The sequence below is a fragment of the Papio anubis genome, chromosome 1 (genome assembly GCF_008728515.1).
Source record: "Papio anubis isolate 15944 chromosome 1, Panubis1.0, whole genome shotgun sequence".
Classification (NCBI taxonomy): Eukaryota; Metazoa; Chordata; class Mammalia; order Primates; family Cercopithecidae; genus Papio; species Papio anubis.
In genome coordinates this window covers 84,283,524-84,310,162 of record NC_044976.1, presented here as the reverse complement: position 1 = coordinate 84,310,162, position 26,639 = coordinate 84,283,524, and the positions used below count along the sequence as shown (strand labels likewise).

Genomic DNA, 26,639 nt, shown 5'->3' with positions numbered 1-26,639 from the left:
TAGGAAGCAGATTGTGACAGATCTTAAATAGAAAATTAAAGGGTTTAAATAACAACAAGCATATAACATGAATTACACCCCCTTAGTAAATTTGTTTTACTAATTTGTTTATGGTATTATAACACTTAAAATGTGTGCACACTGTTGTACAACAGATCTGTAGACATTTTTCATTTTACAGACTGAAATTCTACACTTATTGAACAGCAGCTTCCCATTGTCCTTCTCCCCACAGCCACTGGCAATTAGCATCCTACTTTTTGCTTCTATGAGTTTAGCTACTTTACATAGTGCATATAGGTAGAATTATGCATTTGTTCTTTTATGACTGGCTTATTTGACTTATTTCACGTAATGTCATTAAGGCTCATCCATCTTGTAACATATGACAGGATTTCCTTCCTTTTATGGCTGAATAATATTCCATTGTTTGTATATACCACATTTTCTTTACTCATTCATCTGTCAATGAACATTTCGGTTGTTGACACCTCTTGGCTATTGTGAATAAAGCTGCAGTGAGCACAGCAGTGCAAATATCCTGTTTATATCAACAAGATATAAATATGCAGTTTTTATCCTGTTTACATTGATGTAAACAGGATATTTGCACTCCTGTGAGATCCTGTTTTCAATTTTTTTGATGAATACTCCAAAGTCCTTTCTCCAATTTTTAGCCCAGTACTTTGGTTTTTGCTATTGAGTTATAGGAGTGTTTTACAGATTTTGAATATTAACCCCATATCAGATACATGATTTGAAAATATTGCTTTCCATTACATAGGTTGATGTTTCACTCTATTTTTTTCTCTAACTGTGCAGAAGCTTTTTAGTTTAATTAAGTCCCATCTATTTATTTTTCTTTTTGTTGCATTTGCTTTTGGGTTTTTGGTCATGACTTCCTTGCGTAAGCCAATGTCTAGAAGATTTTTTTCCAGTGTTATCTTCTAGAATATTATGGTTTCAGGTCTTAGATTTAAGTCTTTGATCCATCTTGAGGTGATTTTTTGTGTGAGGTGAGAAATGAGGATCCAGCTTTATTCTTTCACATGTGGCTTGCGGTTATCCCAGCATCATTTGTTGAATAGGGTGTCCTTTTTTCCCCACTTTATGTTTTTGTTTGCTTTGTTAAAGATTAGTTAGCTGAAAATATTTGGCTTCATTTCTGGGTTCTTTTTTCTAGCCCATTGGTCTACATGCCTAATTTTATACCAGTACCATGCTGGTTTGGTAACTACAACCTTGTAGTATAGTTTGAACTCAGGTAATGTGATGCTCCAGATTTGTTCTTTTTGCTTAGTCTTGCTTTGGCTATTCTGGGTCTTTTTTGATTCCAAATGAATTTAGTATTGTGTTTTCTAATTCTATGGAGAATGATGATGGTATTTTGATGGGAATTGCATTGAATTTGTAGATCGCTTTTGGCCGTATGATCATTTTCACAGTATTTATTCTGCCCATTCATGAGCATGGGATATGTTTCCATTTGTTTGTGTCATCTATGATTTATTTCAGCAGTGTTTTGTAGTTTTTCTTGTAGAGGTCTTTTACCTTCTTGGTTAGGTATGTTTCTTTCTTTTTTTCTTTCTTTTTTTTTTTTTTTTGTGAGACGGAGTTTCACTCTGTCACCCAGGCTGGAGTGCAGTGGTGCAATCTTGGCTCACTGCAAGCTCCGCCTCCTGGGTTCAGGCCATTCTCCTGCCTCAGCCTTCTGAGTAGCTGGGACTACAGGCACCCGCCACCATGCCTGGCTAATTGTTTTTGTATTTTTAGTAGAGATGGGGTTTCACCGTGTTAGCCAGTATGATCTCCATCTCCTGGCCTCATGATCCACCCACCTTGGCCTTCCAAAGTGCTGGGATTACAGGGATGAGCCACCGCGCCTGGCCTTGGTTAGGTATATTTCTAAGTTGGGTTTTTTTTTGTTTTTTTTTGTTTTTTTTTTTCTGTACCTATTGTAAAAGGGGTTGAGTTCTGGATTTTTATTCTCAGCTTGGTCGTTGTTGGTGTATAGCAGTGCTACTGATTTGTCTACATTGATTTTGTATCCTGAAACTTTACTGAATCTATTTATCAGAGCTAGGAGCTTTTGAGTGAGACTTTAGGGTTTTATAGGTATATGATTATATCATCAGCAAACAGCAATGGTTTGACTTCCTCTTGACTGATTTACATGCCCTTTATTTCTTTCTCTTGTCTGATTGCTCTGTCTAGGACTACCAGTACAATGTTGAATAGCAGTGGTGAAAGTCCGCATCCTTGTCTTGTTCCAGTTCTCAGTGGGAATGCTTTTAACTTTTCCCCATTCAGCATAATGCTCGCTGTGGGTTTGTCATAGATGGCTTTTATTACCTTGAGATATGTTTCTTCTATGCCAATCTTGCTGAGGGTTTTAATCATAAAAGGATGCTGAATTTTGTCAAATGCTTTTCCTACAACTATTGAAATGATCATATAATTTTTGTTTTTAATTCTGTTTATGTGATGTATCACATTTATTGACTTGCATGTGTTAAACCATCCCTGCATTTCTGGTATGAAACCCACTTGATCATTGTGTATTATATTTTTGATAAGCTGTTAGATTTGGTTAGCTAGTATTTTGTTGAGGATTTTTGCATCTATGTTCATCAGAGATATTGTTCTGTAGTTTTTCTTTTTTATTATGTCCTTTCCTGGTTTTGGTATTAAGGTGATACTGGCTTCATAGAATGATTTAGGGAGGATCCCCTCTTTCTCTGTCTTTTGGAATAGTGTCAATAGGATTGGTACCAATTCTTCTTTGAATGTCTGATAGAATTCAGCTGTGAATCTCTCTGGTCCTGTACTTTTTTTTGTTGGCAGTTTTTAAATTACCATTTCTATCTTTCTGTTTGTTATTGGTCTGTTCAGAGTTTCTGTTTCTTCCTGGTTTAATCTAGAAGGGTTGTATACTTCCAGAAATTTATACATCTCCTCCACATACTCTAGTTTGTGTGCATAAAGGTGTTCATAGTAGGTTGAATGATCTTTTGTGTTTCTGTAGTATCAGTTGTAATATCTCCCGTTTCATTTCTATTGACCTTATTTGGATCTTCTCACTACTTTTCTTTGTTAATCCCAGTAATTACCTATCAATTTGACTTATCCTTCAAATAACCAGCTTTTTGTTTCATTTATCTTTGTATTTTTTGTTTCAATTTAATTTAGTTCTGCTCTGATCTTTATTATTTCTTTTATTCTGCTGGGTTTGGGTTTGATTTTTTCTTGTTTCTCTACTTCCTTGAGGTGTGACCTTAAATTGTCTATTTGTGCTTTTCCAGACTTTTTGATGTAGGCATTTATTGCTCCGAACTTTCCTCTTGCTACTGCTTTTGCTGTATCCCAGCGGTTTTCATAGGTTGTGTCACTATTATTGTTCAGTTCAAATAAATTTTTAATTTCCATCGTGATTTCATTGTTGACCCAGAGATCATTCAGGAGCAGATGATTTAATTTTCATGTATTTGTATGGTTTTGAGGGTTCCTTTTGGAGTTAATTTCCAGTTTTATTCTACTGTGGTCTGAGAGTATATGTGACATAATTTCTATTTTCTTAAATTTATTGAGACTTGTTTTGTAGCCTCTCATATGATCTATCTTGGAGAATGTTCTATATGCTGATGAAAAGAATGTCTATCTGCAGTTGTTGGGTAGAATGTTTTGTAAACATCTTTTAAGTTCATTTGTTCTAGGGCATACATGAAGTCTACAATTTCTTTGTTGACTTTCTGTCTTGATGACCCGCCTAGTGCTGTCAGTAAAGTATTGACGTCCTCCACTATTATTGTGTTGCCATCTACCTCATTTCTTAGGTCTAGTAATAATTGTTTTATAAATTTGGAAGCTCCAGTGTTAGGTGCATATATATTTAGGATTATGACATTTTCCTGTTGGACTGATCCTTTTATCGTTATATAATGCCCCTCTTTGTCTTTTTTTAACTGTTATTGATTTAAAGTCTGTTTTGTCTGATATAAGAATAGCTATTCCTGCTCGCTTTTGGTTTCCATTTGCATGACATACCTTTTTCCACCCTTTTACCTTAAGTTTATTTGAGTCCTTTTGTGTTAGGTGAGCCTCTTGAAGACAGCAGATACTTAATTGATGGATTTTTTTTTAATTCTGCCATAAGTGGAGCATTTAGGCTATTTACATTCAATGTTAATATTGAGATGTGAGGTACCATTTTATTCCTCATGTTAGTTGTTGCCTGAATACCCTGTGGCTTTGTGTGTGTGTGTGTTGTTGTTGTTTTATAGGTCTTGTGAGATTTATGCTTTAAGAAGGTTCTATTTTGGTGTATTTTAAGGCTTGTTTCAAGATTCAGAACTCATTTTAGCAGTTCTTGTAGTACGGACTTGGTAGTGGCGAATGCTCTTCACATGTTTGTCTGAAAACGACTTTACCTCTTTCGTTTATGAAGCTTAATTTTTCTGGATTCAGAATTCTTGATTGGTAATCATTTTGTTTGAGGAGGCTAAAGATAGGACCCCAGTCCCTTCTGGCTTGTAGGGTTTCTGCTGAGAAATCTGCTGTAAATCTGATATGTTTCCTTTATAGGCTACCTGATGCTTTTGCCTCACAACACTTATGATTCTTTCCTTCATCTTGACTTTAGAGAACCTGATGACTATGTGCCTAGGTGGTGATCTTTTTGTGATGAATTTCCCAGGTGTTCTTTGATCTTATTATATTTGGATGTCTCTATCTCTAGCAAGGCCGTGGAGGTTTTCCTTGATTGTTCCCTAACATAAGTTTTCCGAAGTTTTAGATTTCTCTTCTGCCTCAGGAACACCAATTATTCTTAGGTTTGGCGTTTAACATCATCCCAAAATTTGTGGAGGCTTTGTTCTTTTTTGTTGTTCTTGTTTTTTTCTTTGTCTTTGTCTGATTGAGTTAATTAGGAAGCCTTGTGTTTGAGCTCTGACGTTCTTTCTTCTACCTGTCCTAATCTATTGTTGATACTTTCCAGTGCATTTTGTATTTCTCTGAGTTTGTCTTTCATTTCCAGAAGTTGTGATTATATTTTTATGATATCTGTTTCGCTGGAGAATTTTTCATCTACAGCCTGTATTGTTTGGTTTTTTAAACTTCTTCAAGTTGGTTTTCACCTTTCTCTGGTATCTCGTTGAGTAGCTTAATAATCAATCCTCTGAATTCTTTATCTGGCAATCAGAGATTTCTTCTTGGTTTGGATACATTGCTGGGGAGCTAGTGTGGTCTTTGGGGGTGTAATAGAACCTTATTTTGTCATATTACCAGAATTACTTTTCTGGTTCCTTCTCATTTGGATAGACTGTTTCAGTGGAAAGATCTGGAACTCAAGGACTGCTGTTCAGATTAATTTGTCCCACAGGGTGATCCCTTGATGTGGTGCTCTCCCACTTCTTCTAGGAATGGGACCTCTTGAGAGCGGGACTGCAGTGATTGTTATTGCTCTTCTCGGTCTGGCCACACAACAGGGCTACCAGGCTCCAGGATGGTGCTGGAGATTGTCTGCAAAGTGCCCTGTGATGTGATCCATCTTCAAGTCTCTCAGCTGTCGATACCAGCACCTACTCTGGTGGAGGTGGCAGGGGAGTGAAGAGTCCTTGGTTGTAGATATGTTTCGCGTGCTGACTTTCTCGAATGCTGGTTATGCTAGCAGTGAAGTTGTCATGTGGACAGACTCAGGACCTCTGGTTAGCCAGGATGTTGCAGTCCGTGAAATTAGCTGTTGTTTTCTCCTTCACTGGAGTAGGGTTATTTTGTCATGAGTTGCCATAATAACCTGAGTTGGTTGGCCTCCAGTCAGGAGGTATTGCTTTCAAGAGAGCACCAGCTGCAGTAGTAGTAGGAGGATATAAGCTTACCCTAAGTTGGCCAGAATAAGTATTTGGGTTTCTCAGGTGATGCGCAAGGCCATAAAGCTCCCAAGAATTTATGTCTTTTGTAATTGGCTGCTAAGGTGGGTAGAGAAGTACCACAAGGTGGGAACAGGGTTAGGCCAGTCTGAGCTCAGACTCTCCTTGGGCAGAGATTGCCGCACTCCTGTGGGGGAGGGGTATGGTTCTTGGGCCAATGGGGTTATGTTCCAGAGGGCATTTTGTTCCATAATACCCTCTGTCATCAAGGAAGTAGGGGAAAACTGGTAGCATTAGGTCTTACCCAGCTCCCATGCAGTTGGTGAGGCCGGTTTTGCCCCTGACAATGTGCCCCACTAGCAGCACTGAGTTTGTCTCCAGGTAGCTTGTGCTCAGCATTCAGACCTTGCCCCAGGCTATAAGCTTCCCTGCTGAGAAAGCAAGCAAGGCTTTCAGGCCTCGCCCCTCCCTGCCTTCAAACACTGTTGGCCTTGGCTCCTGCGCTACTCTCTGCAACAGTTCCGGTTCACCCCCAGATTCTGCTCAAGAGAGCCTGCTTCAGTCAAAATTATTATAAAGTTCAGTTGGAACATCACATACCTGGGCCTATCATGGGGAGGGGGACGGGGGGAGGGATTGCATTGGGAGTTATACCTGATGTAAATGACGAGTTGATGGGTGCTGACGAGTTGATGGGTGCAGCACACCAACATGGCACAAGTATACATATGTAACAAACCTGCACATTATGCACATGTACCCTAGAACTTAAAGTATGATAATAATAAATAAAATAAAACAAAAAAAACAAAGTTCAGTTGGAATCTTTTTTCAGCCTGTGATCCCTCCCAGATTCTGCTGGCTGCCTTCCCTGAGGGCCCTAGTGAGATATAATCAGGGATGGCTTCCCTTGGCTTGACCTGGAGAATGGGAGCGCCTACAGTGCTCCTCCTGCTGCTGCTTCTACTTTTATATTTCATGCTAAATCAGTTTCAGCTCTAGGTAAGGTTAAATCCTTCTCCTGTAATCCGGATTTTCAGGGTCCCCAATGGGGGATGTGTTTCTGGAGGCAGGTGTTTCCCCTCACACACTTTGGGAACTCACGGTTTTTTTGCCTGCCTCACAGAATTTGTAGCAGTGTGCCACTTCTGTCAAAGGATCTATGAAATCCTTACGTTTTCCTGGGAATTTACTGTAGTGGTTCTTAGAACAAAAGTCCGTGATGTGAGTCTCCACACACTGTTCTGTCTGTCCAAGTGGAAGTCCCTTCCCTACTACCATTCCCAGCCTCTGTTAACCACCATTCAATTTATTCTCTATCTCCATGAAATCAATATTTTTAGCTTCCACATATGAGTTGGAACATGCAACATTTGTCTTTCTGTGTCTGGCTTATTTCACTTAATATAATATCCTCCCATTCTATCCTTGTTGTTGCAAATATAGGATTTCATTCTTCTTATGGTGGAATAATATTCCATTGTGTATAATATACTACATTTTCTTTATCCAGTCATCTGTTGGTGGATACTTAGGTTGATTTTGTATCTTGGCTATTGTGAGTAGCACTGCAATAAACATGAGAATGCAGATTCTGTCTCTGATATACTGACTTTCTTTCTTTGGGATATATACTCAGCAGTGGGATTGCTAAATCATATGATAGTTCTGTTTTTATTTTTTGAGGCGACTCCATGCTTTTTGTCATATTAGCTGTATTGATTTACATTCCCACCAATACATCACCCTTTCTCTGCATTCTCACAAGTATTTGTTATTTTCTGTCTTTTTAATAGTGATCATTCTAATGAGATGATATCTCATTCTGGTTTTGATTTGCATTTCCCTGATGACTAGCGATGTTGAACATTTTTTCATTTATTTATTGGCCATTTGTATATCTACCTTTGAGAAATGTCTACTAATTAATGTCTGATATAAAAGGAGAAAGGAAACTGGTATTAAGTTCCTGTTATATTCTAGGTATCATTTTGTTTATTCCTACAGCAACCTTACAATGCTGATGGTAACATGATTCTACAGATTAAGAAATAGTTTACATCTCTAGTAAACTGCAGAACTGGAATTCAGATCTGTACTCTACTTCCAGTGCTGCACAGTTTAACTTTTTTAAAATTTGTATTTAACAAATGATAAATATGAAACATATGTGCACAGCCTAAACAATGATGATAAAACAAACCCTATAAAGGATATTAAACAGAAAGTTGGAAGCCCCTTGTGTGTCTCTCTCTAATTGTGTCTACCTCCTCCATCTCTGCATTTAGAGGTAACTATTCTTTTGTTTTGGCTGTGCTTTTACCATCTGTATATACTCCTACAATATCTGGTGCTTTGAGTGTTTTGTAAATTCATGTAAATAGAATTCTACTATACATATTCTTCAGTGACTTTCTTCTTCCATTCAATTTTGTCTTTTCATCTTAATCCAGGTTGATACATATAATTATAGGTTCATTTTTAATTTACATTGTATAGTATAACCCACTATATAGATATACTGTAATTTTTTAATTGATACTGCTGCTGATAAACACTTATGGTCTTTCTTGTGGTTGGTTTGCACAAATGCTCCAGGTGCACCTGTAAACTATGTAAATTCCCATTTAAGGATTCAGTATTCTATAGATGACCATTAGATCAAGTTTGTTAATATTAGTATTTAAGTTTTCTCTATTCTTGTGGTCTTTATCTGCTTGACTTATGGAGAAAAGTGTCTTGAAATTTCTCTCTCTAATAGTGGATTTGCCCAACTCTATTTACATATTCATCAATTGTCACTTTTTATACTTGGAATTCATGTTATTAGATGCACAAAAATTTATGCTTTTTATCTCTTCTTGATGAATATAACCTTTAATCATTATTTAGTTACACACTTAAATAATGTAGTTTACCTTCAAGTCTGCTAGATCTAATAATAATGTAATTACATCAGCTCTTCTGGGCTGGTAAATGCCTTGCATATTTTCTATTTTAGGTGTGTTTCTTGTAAATGGCATATAACTAGATTTTTTTTCTTTTAACCCAACTTTCATTTTTCCTTTGAGATTATAATTTTGGTTTTGAAAGAAGAGACAAAAAGAAGCCTAGATTTGCCTGCTTCACTGAAAGGATTATTTCTGGTCCTGGATAAGTGGTTCCATCCCGAGTAAATAGTTTCAATGAGAAAGTTAGGGGGGACCTCATTTCCTTTAACCAGTCAGTCCTCTGCAGGTTACACTCTGGATATGGAGCTGAACCTGTTTTTTTCATGCACACCCTAATCTTAATATTGTATGTTCTTAGAGCCTTTTGAGCCCCAGAAGTTGTTTATAATTTTTTATTGTATGCTTATTTTTATCTACAAGTTTTTATTAGCCTATTATAACTCAATACAAAATCATTTTCATATATTAAAAATATTCTAATCCTCCCAGAAAGGATTTTGCTCCTTTTTCTAAATTCTTATTTATACTTTGCATATACCTCTACTTCTATTACAACTCTCAAAGTAGTAAGTTTTATTTTAAAGGACCATCTCCCATAATAAATGATGAATTCATTGGAAACAGGGACTCTGTCTTACTGATAATTGTATACTTAGGGACTAATATTGTGCTGTTAATTGAGCATTATACATAGTAGAAAATTAATAAAATGTCAGATGAAAAATGAACAATCAGATGAATTAAGTGATTAAACTAGCTGACAGGTGGTAGAATTCAAATATGACAACATTCTAATTCTGTACCTCCAGTCAGTGTAGACACTTAAAATCTTTCACTTTGAATTCTAAAAGAGCAGTTTCAGATATTGAAGGCAGTTTGAAATCATTGTATCAAATCAGGATTATTTCAGTTGTAAGTGGTGGAAGCCTGGCTTAAACAGGCTTACATAAATACATGAAAAGTTCAGGGATTCAATCACAGCTGAATTCAGGACCCTAAACAATATCAGAAGAGCCCAGTCACTCCAACTCTCTCCATTTGTTGATTCATTGATTTCATTCTCAGGCTGTCCCCTGGATGGTTTCCCACTGTTCAGTTTTACCTCATTTTTAATGCTATTCCCAGCAGTGCCACTGAAGTTTGAAATGTGCTTCAGTTGGGCTGAGTTGGGTCCCTTACTCATTCCTGGACCAGTCATTTTTTCTGGGGATGTACAATACACCGACTGACTTAGATCTCTGTCACATGTTCACAGTTACAGTCGGAGGTGGAGTCACTTCCCCTCAAACAACATGCACGAAGAGTGAAGAGAGTTTTTCCTTAAGGAAAATTAGGGTGCTTTTGCCTGTAAAAGGATTAACATATATTGGACTGGCATGAGGCACAATATGCCCATTTCCATAATCTAATCCATATCTTACTTTTAAAAATAAGAAAGCTGAATTAAAAGGTTAGGTTATTGCCTAAAGTAATACAGTTTCTTGAATGGTACTATTTATGTAATAAGCTTACAATACTATATTATAGACTTTTAAACTGACAGAGAGTTTTGTTTTTATTGTGTTAAAGTACAGCAAGTATAGAGTAAAATATAACATGAAGGAAAGATTCCCATGTAGTTTGTCACTCTGCTGCATTTCAGAACAAGATCAAAGTCACCTAATAGATTTGCTCTTTGGTGTAGTTATTTAAAAATTATGTAAGTACAGTTAAAAATTAGATAAAACTTCTTAATGATTATAAAATGACTAAAAGCAATCATTCAAACTATAATTCTAAAAATAAACTTAGAACTTTGCTGGCATCTTGTGTCGTTAGGAGAACAGAACTTATTAAGAAAATGTGGCCATGTTGAATAGACGTATACTGTTTTCTGATTTAAGACTTTTTAAAAATAGTTACTTTGAAAGGGTTTTCATTCAGAGAGTAATTGATTTTTAACAACATGTATTTTGTTTAACAAAATACTTTTTTAGTCTTGAAATTTCTAGTCAAATTCACACTCACTTTCTTCTGCAAATTCCTCTTCTCTTTTTGTCATCTTGTAGCAAAAAGGGAAATAAGTTGAAGAATATTCTTCAACTAATGAGTAATGAAGAACTAATGCATTCTTCAACTAACAGATAATGAGTTCCAGACTCTGCAGATCTCTTAATAGGTATTAAAACACTATTTGTTTCTTCCATCTGTTTTCAGACTTCGTGAACACTCTGTTTATTTTACTCTTATCAGTTTAACAATTGGCCCCATTGCTTCCATTTTAGAAATACTTTTTCTGAAAAGGTGTCTGGAGGTTGAAGAATAAAATACTGAGCAGATTATTTGAATATTAACTTACTGTTTAAAAATAAGTTTATCCTATGTTTTTGGATGCTTTGTTGTTTTCTGCTTGTCTATATTGCCACCCATTTTGAGAACTTCTTAATGGGAAATGAATGGTTTCAAAGAGTATTGTCCATCTCCACATTAATGCTGATTTATCAAAATGTCAGTTGATCTAAAATTTCTGTTGTGTGCGTTTATATTGCTTTTATAGGGACTCCTCGGAAATAGAGGGCCTCCTGGACCTCCTGGTCTCAAAGGAACTCAGGTATGGAAGAAGTGATATCCAGTCAGCTTCAGCAAGGTTTTTAGTTAAAAGTTTCCCTTTTTATTTATTGTGGGCCTTCAGTTTTTGTTTAAACACTATCAGATTTCCAGTTACCATTTTATTTATTTATTTAGACAGAGTCTCGCTCTCTTTCCCAGGATGGAGTGCAGTGGTACAATCTTGGCTCACTGCAGCCTCGACCTCCTGGGCTCCAGCAATCCTCCTACCTCAACCTTCCAAGTAGCTGGGAGTACAGGTGCACCACCATTAGCCTGGCTAATTTTTGTATTTTTTGTAACGACACAGTTTTGCTATTTAGCCAGGTTGGCCTACTTCTGGCCTCAAGCAGTCCTCCCACCTAAACGTCCCAGAGTGCTGGGATTACAGGCATGAGCCACTATTCCCAGCCTTCAAGTTGACACTTTATTTTGTCAGTTATGGAATAGAATTTAGAATCATTTTACAGTGTTCTGAATTCATTAAATGATTTATGTTAGCGGTATCCAGTGGAATGTCTGAAGAATCTCAACCCAGAATCTCACTCATATATACTAGAATTTATATTTACTATTTGTGACTACTTAATATTTTTGAACCAATAAATTATATTTTACTTGAATTGTGAATTGAGCAAAATGTTTACCAAATAAATAATATATACTATATGATTCTAGGGAGGTCTGTATGTATTATTCAGAAAGCAATCAACTATTTTTTAAAGGTAAATCAGTATATTTAGTAAATATGTCTGTAAATGTAGTAAAAACACTTACTGCTTTTTTTTCTCTTAGAGAATTATGAATAAAAACTTTTAATTTTTTTCTATATTCATCTTCAGTCTCTATCCACCCATATAGTTTTTGGTCCTTACAAGAATGCACCAGGTTCACACAAAAAACTAAAGTGTTGTGGGGTGATGGAGTTCAAAGTACAAGAAAATAACAGCATTATTTTCATCACATCTCAGAATGAGCCTCACATTTTAGAATAAATAGAGAAAATAAGAGTTTACATTTTTAAATACCCATTTTAGGCCATAATATGTTCTGATTTTTGTTTTTAAGGGAGAAGAAGGACCAGTTGGACCCTTTGGGGAACTGGGGCCACGAGTAGGTATCGTATAATTTTCCATAAGTGGTTTTCTTGAAAATAGCTGTTCTATAAATGTTTTTAACATCATAACATTTTACATTATAGTGAAGGACAAAAATGAAAACAAACTATAGTCATAAAATGCCCCAAAATAAAATAGGCCAATAACTGGAAGTCTCAAAGATAGTTTGAATGATGTTATGCCTACTATGTAGTTACTTGCTATTTTGGTGGTCTATAGACTTAGTAATTTGTGCAAATTGTTTATAAATTTCTTGAAATGTAATAGGAAGCTAAATACTTTAGCCATTTTAGTAATATTCTGAGATTTCCTGTTTTCTAAATGTGTTAGTAAAATTATGGAAGGCTAATAAGATGTATTCTCTGCCAGTGTTTTTGTCAGATAATACCATGGGTAATATGTGAATTGTTTTCAAGTTCTAGAAATGAATTATTTAAAAATTTTTGGTATACATGACCAAAGTTTACCTTATGAAATAATTAAGTTATATGTGTTACATTTATTTTAAGAGGCATTAGACTCATATGAAATACATCTCATTTCTTTTCTTGACAACATCATAAAGTACTGGTTCTTCTTCTTTTTTTTTTTTTTTTTTTTTTCGTGAGATGGAGTCTCACTGTGTCATCCAAGCTGGAGTGTAGTGGCGTGATCTCAACTCACTGCAACCTCCACCTCCTGGGTTCAAGCAAATCTCCTGCCTCAGCCTCTCGAGAAGCTAGGATTACAGGCGTGTGCCACCATACCCTGCTAAGTTTTGTATTTTTAGTAGAGATGGGGTTTCACCATGTTGGCAAGGCTGGTTTTGAACTCCTGGCCTCAGGTGATCCGCCCACCTGGCCTCTCAAAGTGCTGGAATTACAGGAGTGAGCCACCATGTCTGGCCAAAGTACTGGTTCTTAAAATGCTTTTACATTTAAAAAGACTGTAATTATTTCTTTCACAGTTTTACCTTACTAGCACATATATTGCTACTATCCCATTGGGGGTAAAAAAGAGTTTTCATTTTATTTTTTTTGAGAATTATATAACAGAAAAACTGGAATTTGAGCCCAATAAAATTGATCTTATTCAAAATTTACTTCCTTTGAAAAGAGGAGAACCATATTCACCTCTGGTCTACACAGTCTTAATATTAATAATTACTGTTGTTGCTATTTGTTGAATATCAATTTGGGGCCTAATATTGCTGTAAGTATATGAATCATCTTTAATCTTGAAAACAACTCTGCAAGATATCGTTCCTATTTTTAGATTTGAAAATAAGGTTTTAATATTACATGTTCAAGTATAACACAATCAAATCAAAATCAATACAATATGATAGAATTTAAGTAGGACAAGAAGTTATGATTCTGTTTCTGATACTCTGAATCGCTTGATTCCAAAGACTTTGAAAATGTGCTGATACCAGATTCCAGTGAGATTCTTTCCATAATGTAAATATGTATAACTGTATCTTAATATCCTACACAGTGCTTGAAATAGTATTATTAAAGATAAAAGAAATGTCACACTAAGGCTCTTACCAAGCAGTGGAAATAAAAATAGAATTGGTTTTGTAAATATCATAGAAAAAATCTAATAATTCAGATTCTTAACTCTATTTCTTGTTCTGTGTGTCTAACTTAATTAGAGAACAATTGATGTTTAATAATAATAGGATGGTTTCAGTTCTTTGCTTTGCTTTTTGCTTGTTAGGAAATTATTCGATAATTTCGAGCAGGCAAAAGCAAAAATTAGAATGTTTTGACTTCTAGTCTAATAAGACTAGAAGTCTTAAATACAGTTGTAAGTGGCTAAATCTTTTATGTGTAGTAAAAACAGAATGTGAGCCAGAGGGTTGTTCTGTTCCACTTTAAGAAGAAAAAATATGAGCATGTCTTAATTGACAACAGCAATAAAATCCAATATAACGGGGGTCCCCAACCCCCAGGCCATGGACTGGGCATGAGCATTACCACTTGTATTAGTCAAGGTTCTCTAGAGGGACAGAACTAATAGGATATATATAAAGGGGAGTTTATTAAGTATTAACTTACACAATCACAAGGTCCCACAATAGGCTGTCTGCAAGCTGAGGAGCAAGGAGGACCAGTCTGAGTCCCAAAACTAAAGAACTTAGAGTCCAATGATGGAAGGCAGAGAAACATCCAGCATGGGAGAAAGATGCAGGCTGGGAGGCTAGGGCAGTCTCGCCTTTTCACATGTTTCTGCCTGCTTTATATTTGCTGGCAGTTTATTAGATTGTGCCTACCAGATTAAGGGTGGATCTGCCTTCCCCAGCTCACTGACTCAAATGTTAATCTCTTTTGGCAACACCCTCACAGACACACCCAGGAACAATACTTTGTATCCTTCAATCCAATCAAGTTGACACTCAGTATTGACCATCTAACTGCCTGAGCTTCACCTCCTGTCAGATGAGCAGCAGCATTAGATTCTCATAGGAGCAGAAACCCTGTTGTGAACTGTGCAAGCAAGGGATCTAGGTTGTGTGATCTTTATGAGAATCTAATGTCTGATGATCTTCTGAGGTGGACCAGTTTCATCCCGAAACCATACCCTGCCACCTCATCTGTGGACCTGCTCTCCCCTACTGATCTTATCCTCTATTCTTTTCAGCTACTCTCTGCTACAGTCATACCCTTTACTTTGTCATTACCAGTGATAGCGACCTCTCATTTTCAATTTTAAACTTCTCATTTCCCAACCACCATCTTTCTTTCTAATACATTCTCTCTCATTATCCAATCTAATAAACCCAATAGGAATGTCAATGCATTGATTCTGCTGCTTTTCCATTGTGTCTTGTCTCCTTTATGATCACAAATTCCTCATCTTGCTTAAAACATTATAATTATTCCTTTGATTACATTCTGAATTCTGTCTTCAAACCTATTTATTCTCTTGCTTTTCTAAGTTATTACTTTATACTTTGTTTCTTCAAACTCCGTTCAGTTCTCTCTCATCCTTATTCTTAGCCTTTGCCTGGCATCCTACTTCCCTGAGAAGATTGAAGTAACCAGAAGAGAACTTACAGTTTTCTGCCATTGCATGTACCCACCTTCTTCTATCTATACTCTGCTTTCTTTCCTGTTGTTGTTGATGAGCAGGCCATTTTTCAAACTAAGGAAGACTTCCAGTTGTTTACTGCATACTCTGTCCTCTTGACTACTCAAGATAATTGGTCCAACAGTTCTCTCTGTCTCTGCTATATTTTCTCTTCTCTACACGAAATCATTCCTATCAGCATATAAAGCTGCTGCTATTCTTCCAGCTTAAAAACAAAAACAAAACTTTTTTGGTCTCAGTTTGCCTTCCAGGTGTTACCCTATTTTTATCTTTCCCTTTTCAGTAAAACTCCTCAAAAGTGTTGTCTATACATGCTCTTTCAGTTTTTCTCTTCCCTCTATCTGCTTAAACCACATTTGTTCCCACCACTACAATACAAATACTCTGATCAATACGATCAGTGGTTTCTGTATTGCTGGATCCAATTGTCATTTCTCAATCCTCAGAGTCCTCTTATTACTCAATACTTCTATTCTTCAGAATTTGACAAGATCACTCTCTCCTCCTAGAAACAATTTCTTTACTTCCATGATTTTCCTCCTAACTTTCTGGCACAAATTAAATTTTTTCTAATTTCTTCAAATTCTAAGTTTTGGAATACCCCAAAGCTTGGCCTGTGGATTTCTCATTTCTATCTATACTCACTGGCTAAGTGAGGTCATCCAGCCTAGGGCTTTAAATACCATCAAAATGCTGGTGGTTTCCAAAATTATTTCTTCTTATCAGATCTTTCTACCTGTTAAATTCTGAACTTGTATAAATAACTACCACAAGATCTCTCCATTTAGATGTCTAACAAGCATATCAAACTAAAATGTCCAAAACTTAGCTTCTTATTTACCCTCCAAACCTGTTTTCAGTCTTCTTCATTTCATTTGGTCTGCTACTCTTACATTAAAATCCTGAGATTCATTTTTGACTCTTCTCTTTCTCCCACATTTCACACATGACCCACCAGCAGTTCCTGGAAGCTCTACCTTCATATTATATCCAGAATCTTGCCACTCTGCTACCACCCTGATTCACACCCCCATCATCTCTCACTTGGATTATTGTACTAGACTCTTATTCAGACTCTCTTCTTCTACCCTGGAATCAAAGTGATCCTGTTAAAACTTAGATCTTATCAGTTTTCTCCTTAAACCTTGTCTAAGGCTTCCTGTCTCACTCAGATAAAAGTCAAAGTCCTAACTGCAACCTACAAGGCCCTATGTGACCTGACTTCTCATTCCCCATTTCCTTCTTTGACTTCATCACTTTACTGGTCTTCTCCTCTCAATTCTTCAGCTTCTCCTGGTTTCTCCAACATACTACACACATTTTAGCTGTAGTGCCTGTGCACATGCCCTTTTCCTCGGCCTGGAATACTTTTCCTTCAGATATCCATATAACTTGTCCCTTTCTTTAGGTCTTTATTCAAATGCCACCAAACTGCCAACTCCCCCAGGGAATGGCACTCGCTAGGGAAGTTGGTTGAGGGTCAAGGGTCACACTCTTCACAGAACCCTGGGATCTCTCTTCTCTCCTTAGGCCTGGGGAAGTAGCTTCGCTCTCTCTCTCTCTCTCATTGTCATCAAAGACAAGTCACTTCTTACCTTTAGACTCTCTGAAAACTAAAGTAAGAATACAAGTAATCTGCAAACAACTTTTTGGTGAGGTCTTCTTTCTGGAATCTTATGAACACTTTCAATAAAATTCCCACAACAGTTTATATATCCCTTCCTTGCTTGATTTGTTGCCTTTCATATTACCACTACCTAACATACTAATATTTTACTAATTTTTTAAAACGTTATTCTCACTAAAATATAAGCTCTATGAGGGCAGGTATGTTTAGTGCAGTCCTCGATCCTCTGCATCTAGAACTGTTCATGGCACGCAGTAGACAGTTGGATATTTGTAGAATGAATGGCGAATGAGTATGATGAAATACATTTATCAAATAATGTTAAAGTGTTTAATTTTATAAGAATAGTCTAAATTTCATATATCTTAGGAAACTTTCAAAAATGAGAATGACTAAACATATATACTTTCTTCTTTCATTCTGTTCTGTTCTAGGGAAAACCAGGTCAAAAGGGGTATGCAGGTGAACCAGGACCAGAAGGCTTAAAGGTAAAGCAACTGACTTTATTATCAGTTTTAAAATATAATTTTCAGAAACATAAAATTATGACTTTCATACAAATATGAAATGAACACATCAACTTAAAAAGAACCGGTAAGATGTTAAAACTGTTACAAAGAGCAACTAAGAATCTGTACCTTTGTATTTGTATCTGTTTATATGCAGGTTGAGTATCCCCTGTCTGAAATGCATGGAACCAGAGTGTTTCAGATTTCAGATTTTTTTGGAGTTTTAAATATTTGTATTATACATGCTTACAAGTTAAGCATCCCAAATCCAAAAATCTGGATTTTTGCTCCAATGAGCATTTCCTTTCAATGTCATGCTGGTACTCAAAAAGTTTCAGATTTTGGAACATTTATTATTTCAGATCTTGGATCTTGGATGCCCAATCTGTGTATCTGTGATTATGTCTGTATCTATATTCTATATCTATGTATGTGATTTAATAAAGAAACGTTAGGATAAGATTTGTGGATTGCATACAGGGCAATAAACCATAACTTCTGGGGTTATCAATTCTACTGGGTAGAAATCTACAAGTTCATATAACTTTACTAAGTCTGGATCTTTTAATCACTAGTAAACAGTGAGTCTAAGTATATTCACTAGATAATCACTGGGTAACTTTCATCACTTTATGATATTAAGAAGATATATCACTTACTATTTACTTTATTTCCAAGGTCTTGGATAATTTTTTTATAACACCAACAAATATAAAGTAATGCAATGGTTTATTACATACAGAATTGAGACCTGAAAGAAACTAGCTTATAAGAATTGGTAAGTTTTGCAAATTTAAAATTTAACTATAAATTGACGTAGTTACAGCATTTTTACTAAGTTTCCTAAAGCTAATTTTTTTTTATTAAATTCATCCTTTATATGATGCTGGAACCTAAGGAAAAGCTAAACAACACTTTTCGAGCTTGGTAAAGAAATATGAGCTAAAGTATGTTTTAATGTATCAGTATATATGAGGCTAAAGTTATCCTGGAGCAGAATATGTGTACCTGACTCTTTCTCAAGTTACATACAAAAGTCCTCTGAAAAATAGGGTAGTAGTATTTATAAACAGAAGGCTTAATCAATTCGCCTTTACTGGGATTAACAATTCTCCTTTACTGGACTGCCAAATAGTGCTAGGAAATCCAACTGTGAGCTACCATCCAGTGAAATTGGCAAGAAACAGAATCTTAGTTATTTTTATACTTTCTCTCCCTAGAATCACACCAGAATCTAGGCGGCTTCTGTGTTACCTAGTAAACAGAGGAAATTTTGTAATGTTCATTCCTTCCTAGCTGTCACTGAAATTTGCGTTTCAGTACATCATGTAGCTATTAACTGAGACCTGGCACTCCCTCGGGGAGTTGGTTAAGGAACACACTCTTCATAGAACACTAGATCTGTGTTCTCTTTCTAGGCCTGGGGAAATAGCTTCTCTCTCTCTCTTTCGTTGTTGTCAAAGACAAGTAACTTCTTACCTTCAGACTCTGAAACTAAAGAATGCAAGTAATCTGCAAACAACTTTTGCTTTTTGACTGTTAACACAAACTTCCCTTAAAACTAAGTAGCACAAAGGGTTCATCTTTTTTGGAATTTAAGAAGGGTAACCTATGGGTAAGGAGGGAAAAATACTAGAAAACTAATAATCCATATATTATTCTTCCATAAATTTTCCATAAATGCTGTCTAATGAGCTGCCTGTTAAAGTTAGTTACTAAAACCTACTGCAGTGCTTCACTCTTTACTATTTATCTAAATACATACAGAAACTGAAAAGAAAACTTGTGTAGACTTTGAAAGTTTATTTCAGTGATCACTCATGATGAATATTAAGTTTCAGTGCTTAAAATCACCACTATCGAATAGAAATACAATATGAACCACAGATATGAGCCACATTAAATAGTGAAAAGAGTCCGGGCGCGGTGGCTCAAGCCTGTAATCCCAGCACTTTATGAGGCTGAGACGGGCGGACCACGAGGTCAGGAGATCGAGACCATCCTGGCTAACACAGTGAAACCCCGTCTCTACTAAAAAAATACAAAAAAACTAGCCGGGCGAGGTGGCGGGCACCTGTAGTCCCAGTTACTTGGGAGGCTGAGGCAGAAGAATGGCATAAACTCGGGAGGCGGAGCTTGCAGTGAGCCGAGATCTGGCCACTGCACTCCAGCCTGGGTGACAGAGCGAGACTCCGTCTCCAAAAAAAAAAAAAAATAAATAAATAAATAAATAAATAGTGAAAAGAAAGAAGTAAAATTAATTTAATAGTACATTTTATTTAACTCAAGATATCAAAATATTATATCCTTTAAACATGTAATCAATATTGAAATTATTAATGAGATGTTTTATATTCTTGTTTTGTAGAAAGCCTTTGAAATCTGATGCATTTTTTTATACTTATATCACAATTCAATTGAGACCAGCCTATTTCAAATATTCAGTAGCCACACATCATTATTGGCTACAATATTGTTCAGTATCTTAACATCTTACTGTTCTACACTGGAATATAATTATTAATGTTTAGACAGTAATTGATTAATTTTAGACATAACATATTTCATCTGTTTCTGTACACAAAATGTATATTGCTATTAGAGTGTGTCTCTGTGGTACTTTGAACTTAATCTTTTACCTTTTGTTAATCTATACCTTTGCCGATGCCATTCCTCACCACCAAAAATGGCCCTTCCTCATTACCAGTGTTAAGTATCCCATATTTTTCAGGGCCCCGCTTACAGTTTCATAATCCATTATTTGAAATCATTAATGTTTGGATTTTTGAAAAGTAACATGTCGCATATAGTATATTTTATTTACCACTACCAGAAGGGTGTGCAACAGCATACCATAATTAGATATATTAATATTTCTGTAGTGAAATGTAAGGATGTTCAGATTAATTGGAATACATCAAGACTATAAATGGCCTTATTCAGAACAAAATAAGCTTTACTGCCAAATCAATCCAAGTTAGGTCAAGTTTGCCACCAAATGAGTTGTGAAAAACTCTGAGTTTTCAGAGCATTATGGACTGCAAAGTTTTGTTTCAGAGGTTATGAACATGCGTTACTTCTCCAGTGATGCCAGCTCTAGCTGTTCCAGTTCACAGGGTGCCTGCTGCTAGAGTACTTAACCTGTCCCATGTATTGTTCTATTTGAGCAAATAGAATATCCCTGTTGGAAAGACTTTAATTTCATTCTTCTTAATACCTTTCACCGTGCTTACTACTCTGCCTTTTACAGAGTACACCTCAATAAAGATTTTATTTTTAAAAATTTTATTTATAAAAGTGATTAAAAGTCACGAATAGGAGAATATTTTTTAAGAAAATAGATTATTACCTGATATGGTTTGGATTTGTGTCCCTGCCTAACTCTCATGTCAAATTGGAGGAGGGACCTAGTGGGAAGCGATTGGCTCATTGGGGCGGATTTCCGTTTTGCTGTTCTTGTGATAGTGAGTGAGTTCTCACGAGATCTGATGGCTTAAACGTGTGTGGCACTTCCCCCTTTGCTCTCACTCTCTCCTGCTCCAACATGTGAAGTTGTGCTTGCTTCACCTTTACCTTCCACCATTAGCCCTCGCAGTCATGCTTGGTGTTAAACCGTGGAACTGTGAGTTAATTAAACCTCTTTTCTTCATAAACTACCCAGTCTCAGGTAGTTCTTTATAGCAGTGTAAGAACAGACTGATACATTACTATTTGAATGAAAATAGAGGGTAGGCCACATTTCATAGAAATACTCTAACATAAGTTTTTAAAAATTTTTATTTTAAGTTCTGGGGTACATGTGCAGGATATGTAGGTTTGTTATATAGGTAAACATGTGCCATGGTGGTTTGCTGCACCTATAACGAAATTTCCTTTGCCTTTTTCTAGGTTATGACTAGATAATTGCATTAAAAATGAAAGTTGAAACTGTCATGAATAATCTAGCTTGAAAAATAACTGTTTTTGCAACTTTATATTCTTTTTTGACAGGGAGAAGTAGGAGATCAAGGAAATATTGGGAAAATTGGTGAAACAGTAAGCTTATTTTATGCTCTTATTTTTTTTAATCAACTGTAAGCATTTTTAGGAATCATATTAGCCATGATTATGTTCGCTATAATCAAGTTACTCAGAATCAGAGTAATTCTTATCTACTACAAATTTAAACTTACTTGTGATGTTTCTACTGACAAATAAAACCTAATGTACAAGAGAGAAATGAGAGAAAACACAATTGATGATGTTTTCATCCAATATAAACTATATTTGTGACCTCAGAAACATTGTTTCTAATATTTGGTTTTCAATATTATTCTGATAGCTTCAATCTAAATTTGACCTTACAATTTTTCATTAATTATATGTATTATTATTATTATTATTATTATTATTATTATTATTATTATTTGAGATGGAGTCTTGCTCTGTCGCCCAGGCTGGAGTGCAGTGGCACGATCTCGGCTCACTGCAACCTCTGCCTCCCAGGTTCAAGCGATTCTCCTGCCTCAGCCTTCTGGGATAGCTGGAGTTATAGGTGTGCGCCACAATACACTCGGCTAATTTTTGTATTTTTGGTAGAGACGGCATTTCCCCATGTTGACCAGGCTAATCTCGAACTCCTGACCTCAAGTAATCCACCTGCCTCAGCTTCCCAAAGTGCTAGGATTACAGGTGTGAGCCACAGTGCTCAGCCATTTTTCATTATTTAAAAACTTATTAAATTATATAATAATTTAATAGCTTGAAGATAATTTTTCTTTAGGTTTGAAAAGTTGAGGTAAACTAAGACATATTGAGTTGGAAAGTATAATTGTGTTCCTCAAATAAAGATTGAATTGTTCGAATTAATATTATTGTGGAAGAATAGGCTTCATGTTGTATTTGAATCAGATTTGTTAGAAGTAATTTTATTTTTTACAGTGAAGAAAGCCAGCCAAAATATTCTCTAACAAATGAACTTACATAGCATATATAAAGTGGAACATTAAATTAACACCAGGAAAGTGAATTTATTTACAGAGTGTGCTAAATTAATTGTCACAAAATAGATAATTATTTCTTATGACTTAAAACATTTTTTTTCTATATGGTTGTTTTATAGGATTAAATAATTAAACAATTATAAATCTTGGTCTTGTGACAAAACAACAAAACATTTCTGATACTGATTTTTTGTTATTAATTGTTAATAAAAATAGGAAGAGTATCTGTGTAGTCTTAAAAGATCATTGCCATACTTAATTAACCCTGAGTCACTAGAAGGAGAACTTTTTGTTCTTGTTTTTTCTGGGAAAGTTTCAAGGAAGTATTTATATGAATTAGATTATTAAAGGCTTCTAGTCAGATATGATTGTAACTTATATTTCTCTAAGGTTACTCAAATTCTGCCTTTTCTGAGTGACAAATTGCTTAAGAAATATATATAAAGTTGGTATCCAAATTTAAAATACTAATGAAGAACATATTTTCTTAAAATAATACCTTACATATTAAACTTTTAAGTGTCATTTACCTAATAGTTCTGGACTAATTCCACACAGTATAAGAACCCACTGCCGGTACTTTCCAAAGAGGACATGAACTATCTTGGCAGGTAGTAGATTTTTGTCACTGGAGGGAAAATAACATTTATGGAACATTTGCGATGTACTAGGTATAATGCTAAGTGACATTTCATATTATGGTATTTAATTTAATTCTCAAACAGCTTTAAAAGATATATTTTGTTATTCTGGTTTTTAAAATTAGGAATCTGGCGCACATTGAGTAACCAGTTCAAAGTTATATAGCTAATAAATTACTGAATTGAGATTTAAACCCAGAGCTCCTAACTCAAAATCCAAATCTCTGCTTTATGCCATGCTTGGATGTTTTAATATTGGTTCGATAGCTATCTCATATAAATGTTGTAGAGAGTCTTTAAGCATGTGATAAGTTATTAGACAAAAAGACCTTTCCAACTTCGAGATTCTATCTTTCTTGTTAAGGAGGGCACATGAAGCCTTCTTTAAAAAATTACTGACTATATCAGGTTAATTCAAATATATAAAATGTCTGAAGAATATTTTTGTTTCTCAGTAATTCTGGCTTTCATTTTGCCTTTCTAATTTCCAAACCTTAGAAATATAGTTCATCTAATCCAGAGCTCTGTTGCCAGGAAAATTCTTGAGAGATAGGAGAAGGTACAGTTGTACTTCATGACATCTATCTTGTAATTGTAGTAGCTGATTTTTACTTTGCTCAATCTTTTTGTATAGTCATTAATTGCTTTTAACTGGCCCTCCTCCAGGTTTGCTTGTTTCTAGATTTATACCAATTAGAATTCAATTTGTGATAGAGTGTGCCAAGCACAGCAGTCCCACCAATATTTCATGTCTGCCTCTTGCAATTATTTATAGTATACAAAGAATTAATTTCCATAAATGTGCCCCAGATGAGTCTCTAATTTCAAAAGATGCCCTCTCATCTTCCACATTCTAGCATTCAGATGTTTAGAAGTAAATCTGGAATTATCTAACCATAATTACCAGTCTTCTCTGTCTTAAACTGTCTAGGCTGAAAGTATCTGAAGAGCTGTAAAGAACAAAAATGTTCTTTTTCACTATTGGCCAAGAGACCAATATTAGGATCAGTAGATAGACATTATAAGGGAACAGCTTTTGGTTTAACGTAGGCAAGAATATTTTAATAGAATTTTTAACACTCAAATAGGCTTTTCCGTAGAGTGATCCAACATCTTATTATTAGAAGGTTTGATGTCTTTTTTCAGTCATTTATTAGGCAGATATTTATTTATTACACCAGGCACATTTTTAAACATATAGTCCCTACCTTCATGGAACTTACAGTCTATTGGAGGTTTGACAGATATTAAATAGTCACATAAAGAAATATGTAAACTGTGATACATTCTATAAAGAAAAAGTACAAGGGACTATGACAAGGGTGCCAATTTTAGATCAGTAGATGAGAGAAGGCTGTTTTGAGGAAATGACATATGAGTAGTAATCATAAAGAATGATATGAGCTAGCCAGGGAAGGGGTGGGGAAAAAATTTCCCTGGAATATGCAATATAACATTGTTTCCACCTTTGCCACCTACCTTGCTATGGAGAAATTACTAAATGTTTCTAAATATTTGGTTTTTTCTCAGCAATAAAATGATGAAAATAACTACCTTATAGATTTTCTTATGAGGATTAAACATGATACAATGCCAGTCATGTAGTTAAAAACTTGATAAATGTTAGCTGTTGTGGTGGAGGTTATTGTTATGTGTGATGGTAGCTGCTGTTTTGAGGAACTGAAATAAAGTTGGTGTGGATAAACTTTGATGAACAAAGGGTGAAGGTATGTGAGATGATCCTAGTGAAGGAGGCAGGAGCCAATCATTTAGGACCATGTTTATTACTTTGCACTTGAACCTAAAGTCAATGAACAATCGCTAAAGGTATGCTAATTAAGCCAATGTTATTATTTAATTTGAGGTTTAAGATCACTCTTGTTGCAATGGATTGGGAAGTTAGAACATGGCTTTGAAGACCTGAAGTAGAAGAGGATAACCAATGAGAATGCTACTGCAGTAGTCTGTATGAATGAGAAAGATGATTTAGACCAGTGGGGATAAAGAGAAGTGGATATATTTTGAAGATATTTGAGGTAACAGATTGGAGGTAGGCTGCAAATCAGGGGAGGATTCTAGTCAGTCTCCAGTGTACAATTAGGCCTTTGATAACTAAACTATTTAGGATTTATCAGGAATATTCTGAAAGCACAAGGAAATGGTATACAGAATGTCTCAGGATAATTCCAATTCTAAGAATCCATGACTTTTTTCTAAGAATTTTGATGTTTCTAGTCTTCCTCTCACCTGCAAATTTGACTTCTTTTCTCTGTCCCTTTTATTTTATTTTATTTTATTATTTTATTTTATTTATTAAATTGTACTTTAAATTCTGGGATACATGTGCAAAATGTGCAGTTTTGTTACATAGGTATACATGTGCCATGGTGGTTTGCTGCACCCATCAACCTGTCATCTAGGTTTTAAACCCTACATCATTAGGTATTTGTCCTAATGCTCTCCTTCCCCTTGCCCCCGATCCCCCAACAGGCCTTAGTGTGTGATGTTCCCCTCCCTGTGTCTGTGTGTTCTCATTGTTCAACTCCCACTTATGAGAATGTGCGGTGTTTGGTTTTCCGTTCCTCTGTTAGTTTGCTGAGAATGATGGTTTCCAGCTTCAACCATGTCCCTGCAAAGGACATGAACTCATTCTTTTTTATGGCTGCATAGTATTCCATGGTGTATATGTGCCAGTTTCTTTATCCAGTCTATCATTGATGGGCATTTGGGTTGGCTCCAAGTTTCTCTGGCCTTTTTCTGGTTTCATTTTGTCTTTCTGATGTTGGAGCAAACAGAACTAGAGTAAAGTATTTTACAGGCAGTGATTTCACAGCTTTCTTCATGAGTAGGATAATGACTCCTATTATGTTTTCTTTACTGTTGATGCTTAAATCAAACAGGCCTTTTACCTATAACAGGAAACTGGGGATGTCTTTGGCAAATAATCGGTAGGGATTTCTAGGATCATTTTCTGGTCTCGTATTTTAAATGTAAAATGTGAATTTATTTTTTCACAGTTTCCTTGGTTACACTGAGTTTCAGTTGCCACATTTCTGCCCCACTTGAAGATTTTCAGATGATTGCCCAGTAGTCTGGCCACATTGTTTCATTTCTTAAAATATAACCCAACTTATTTGATTTACCACAATTATTCCTTTACGTGTAGACTTTGGTGAACAAAGTAAGATTTCATGAGAAAGCTACTGTGTCCTCTCTGTTTTTCTGCCTCCCCTCTGGTGTGCTAATGTATAATAAATGACCAATGAGCAGAGAGGAAGAAGAATAG

At 35.6% G+C, this 26,639-nt stretch overlaps 1 protein-coding gene across 7 annotated transcripts in view; it reads left to right on the top strand.

Annotated features, from left to right (window-relative positions):
- Positions 1-26,639, top strand: part of COL24A1 (collagen type XXIV alpha 1 chain) — a 386,758-nt gene that overhangs the window by 166,204 nt on the left and 193,915 nt on the right. For all 7 annotated transcript variants that reach the window (XM_031650448.1, XM_031650446.1, XM_021943525.2 and 4 more), the window contains 4 exons: positions 11,352-11,405; positions 12,470-12,514; positions 17,656-17,709; positions 21,721-21,765. In XM_031650448.1, coding sequence (XP_031506308.1) covers positions 11,352-11,405; positions 12,470-12,514; positions 17,656-17,709; positions 21,721-21,765 — 198 coding nt within the window. The remainder of the gene's footprint in view (positions 1-11,351; positions 11,406-12,469; positions 12,515-17,655; positions 17,710-21,720; positions 21,766-26,639) is intronic.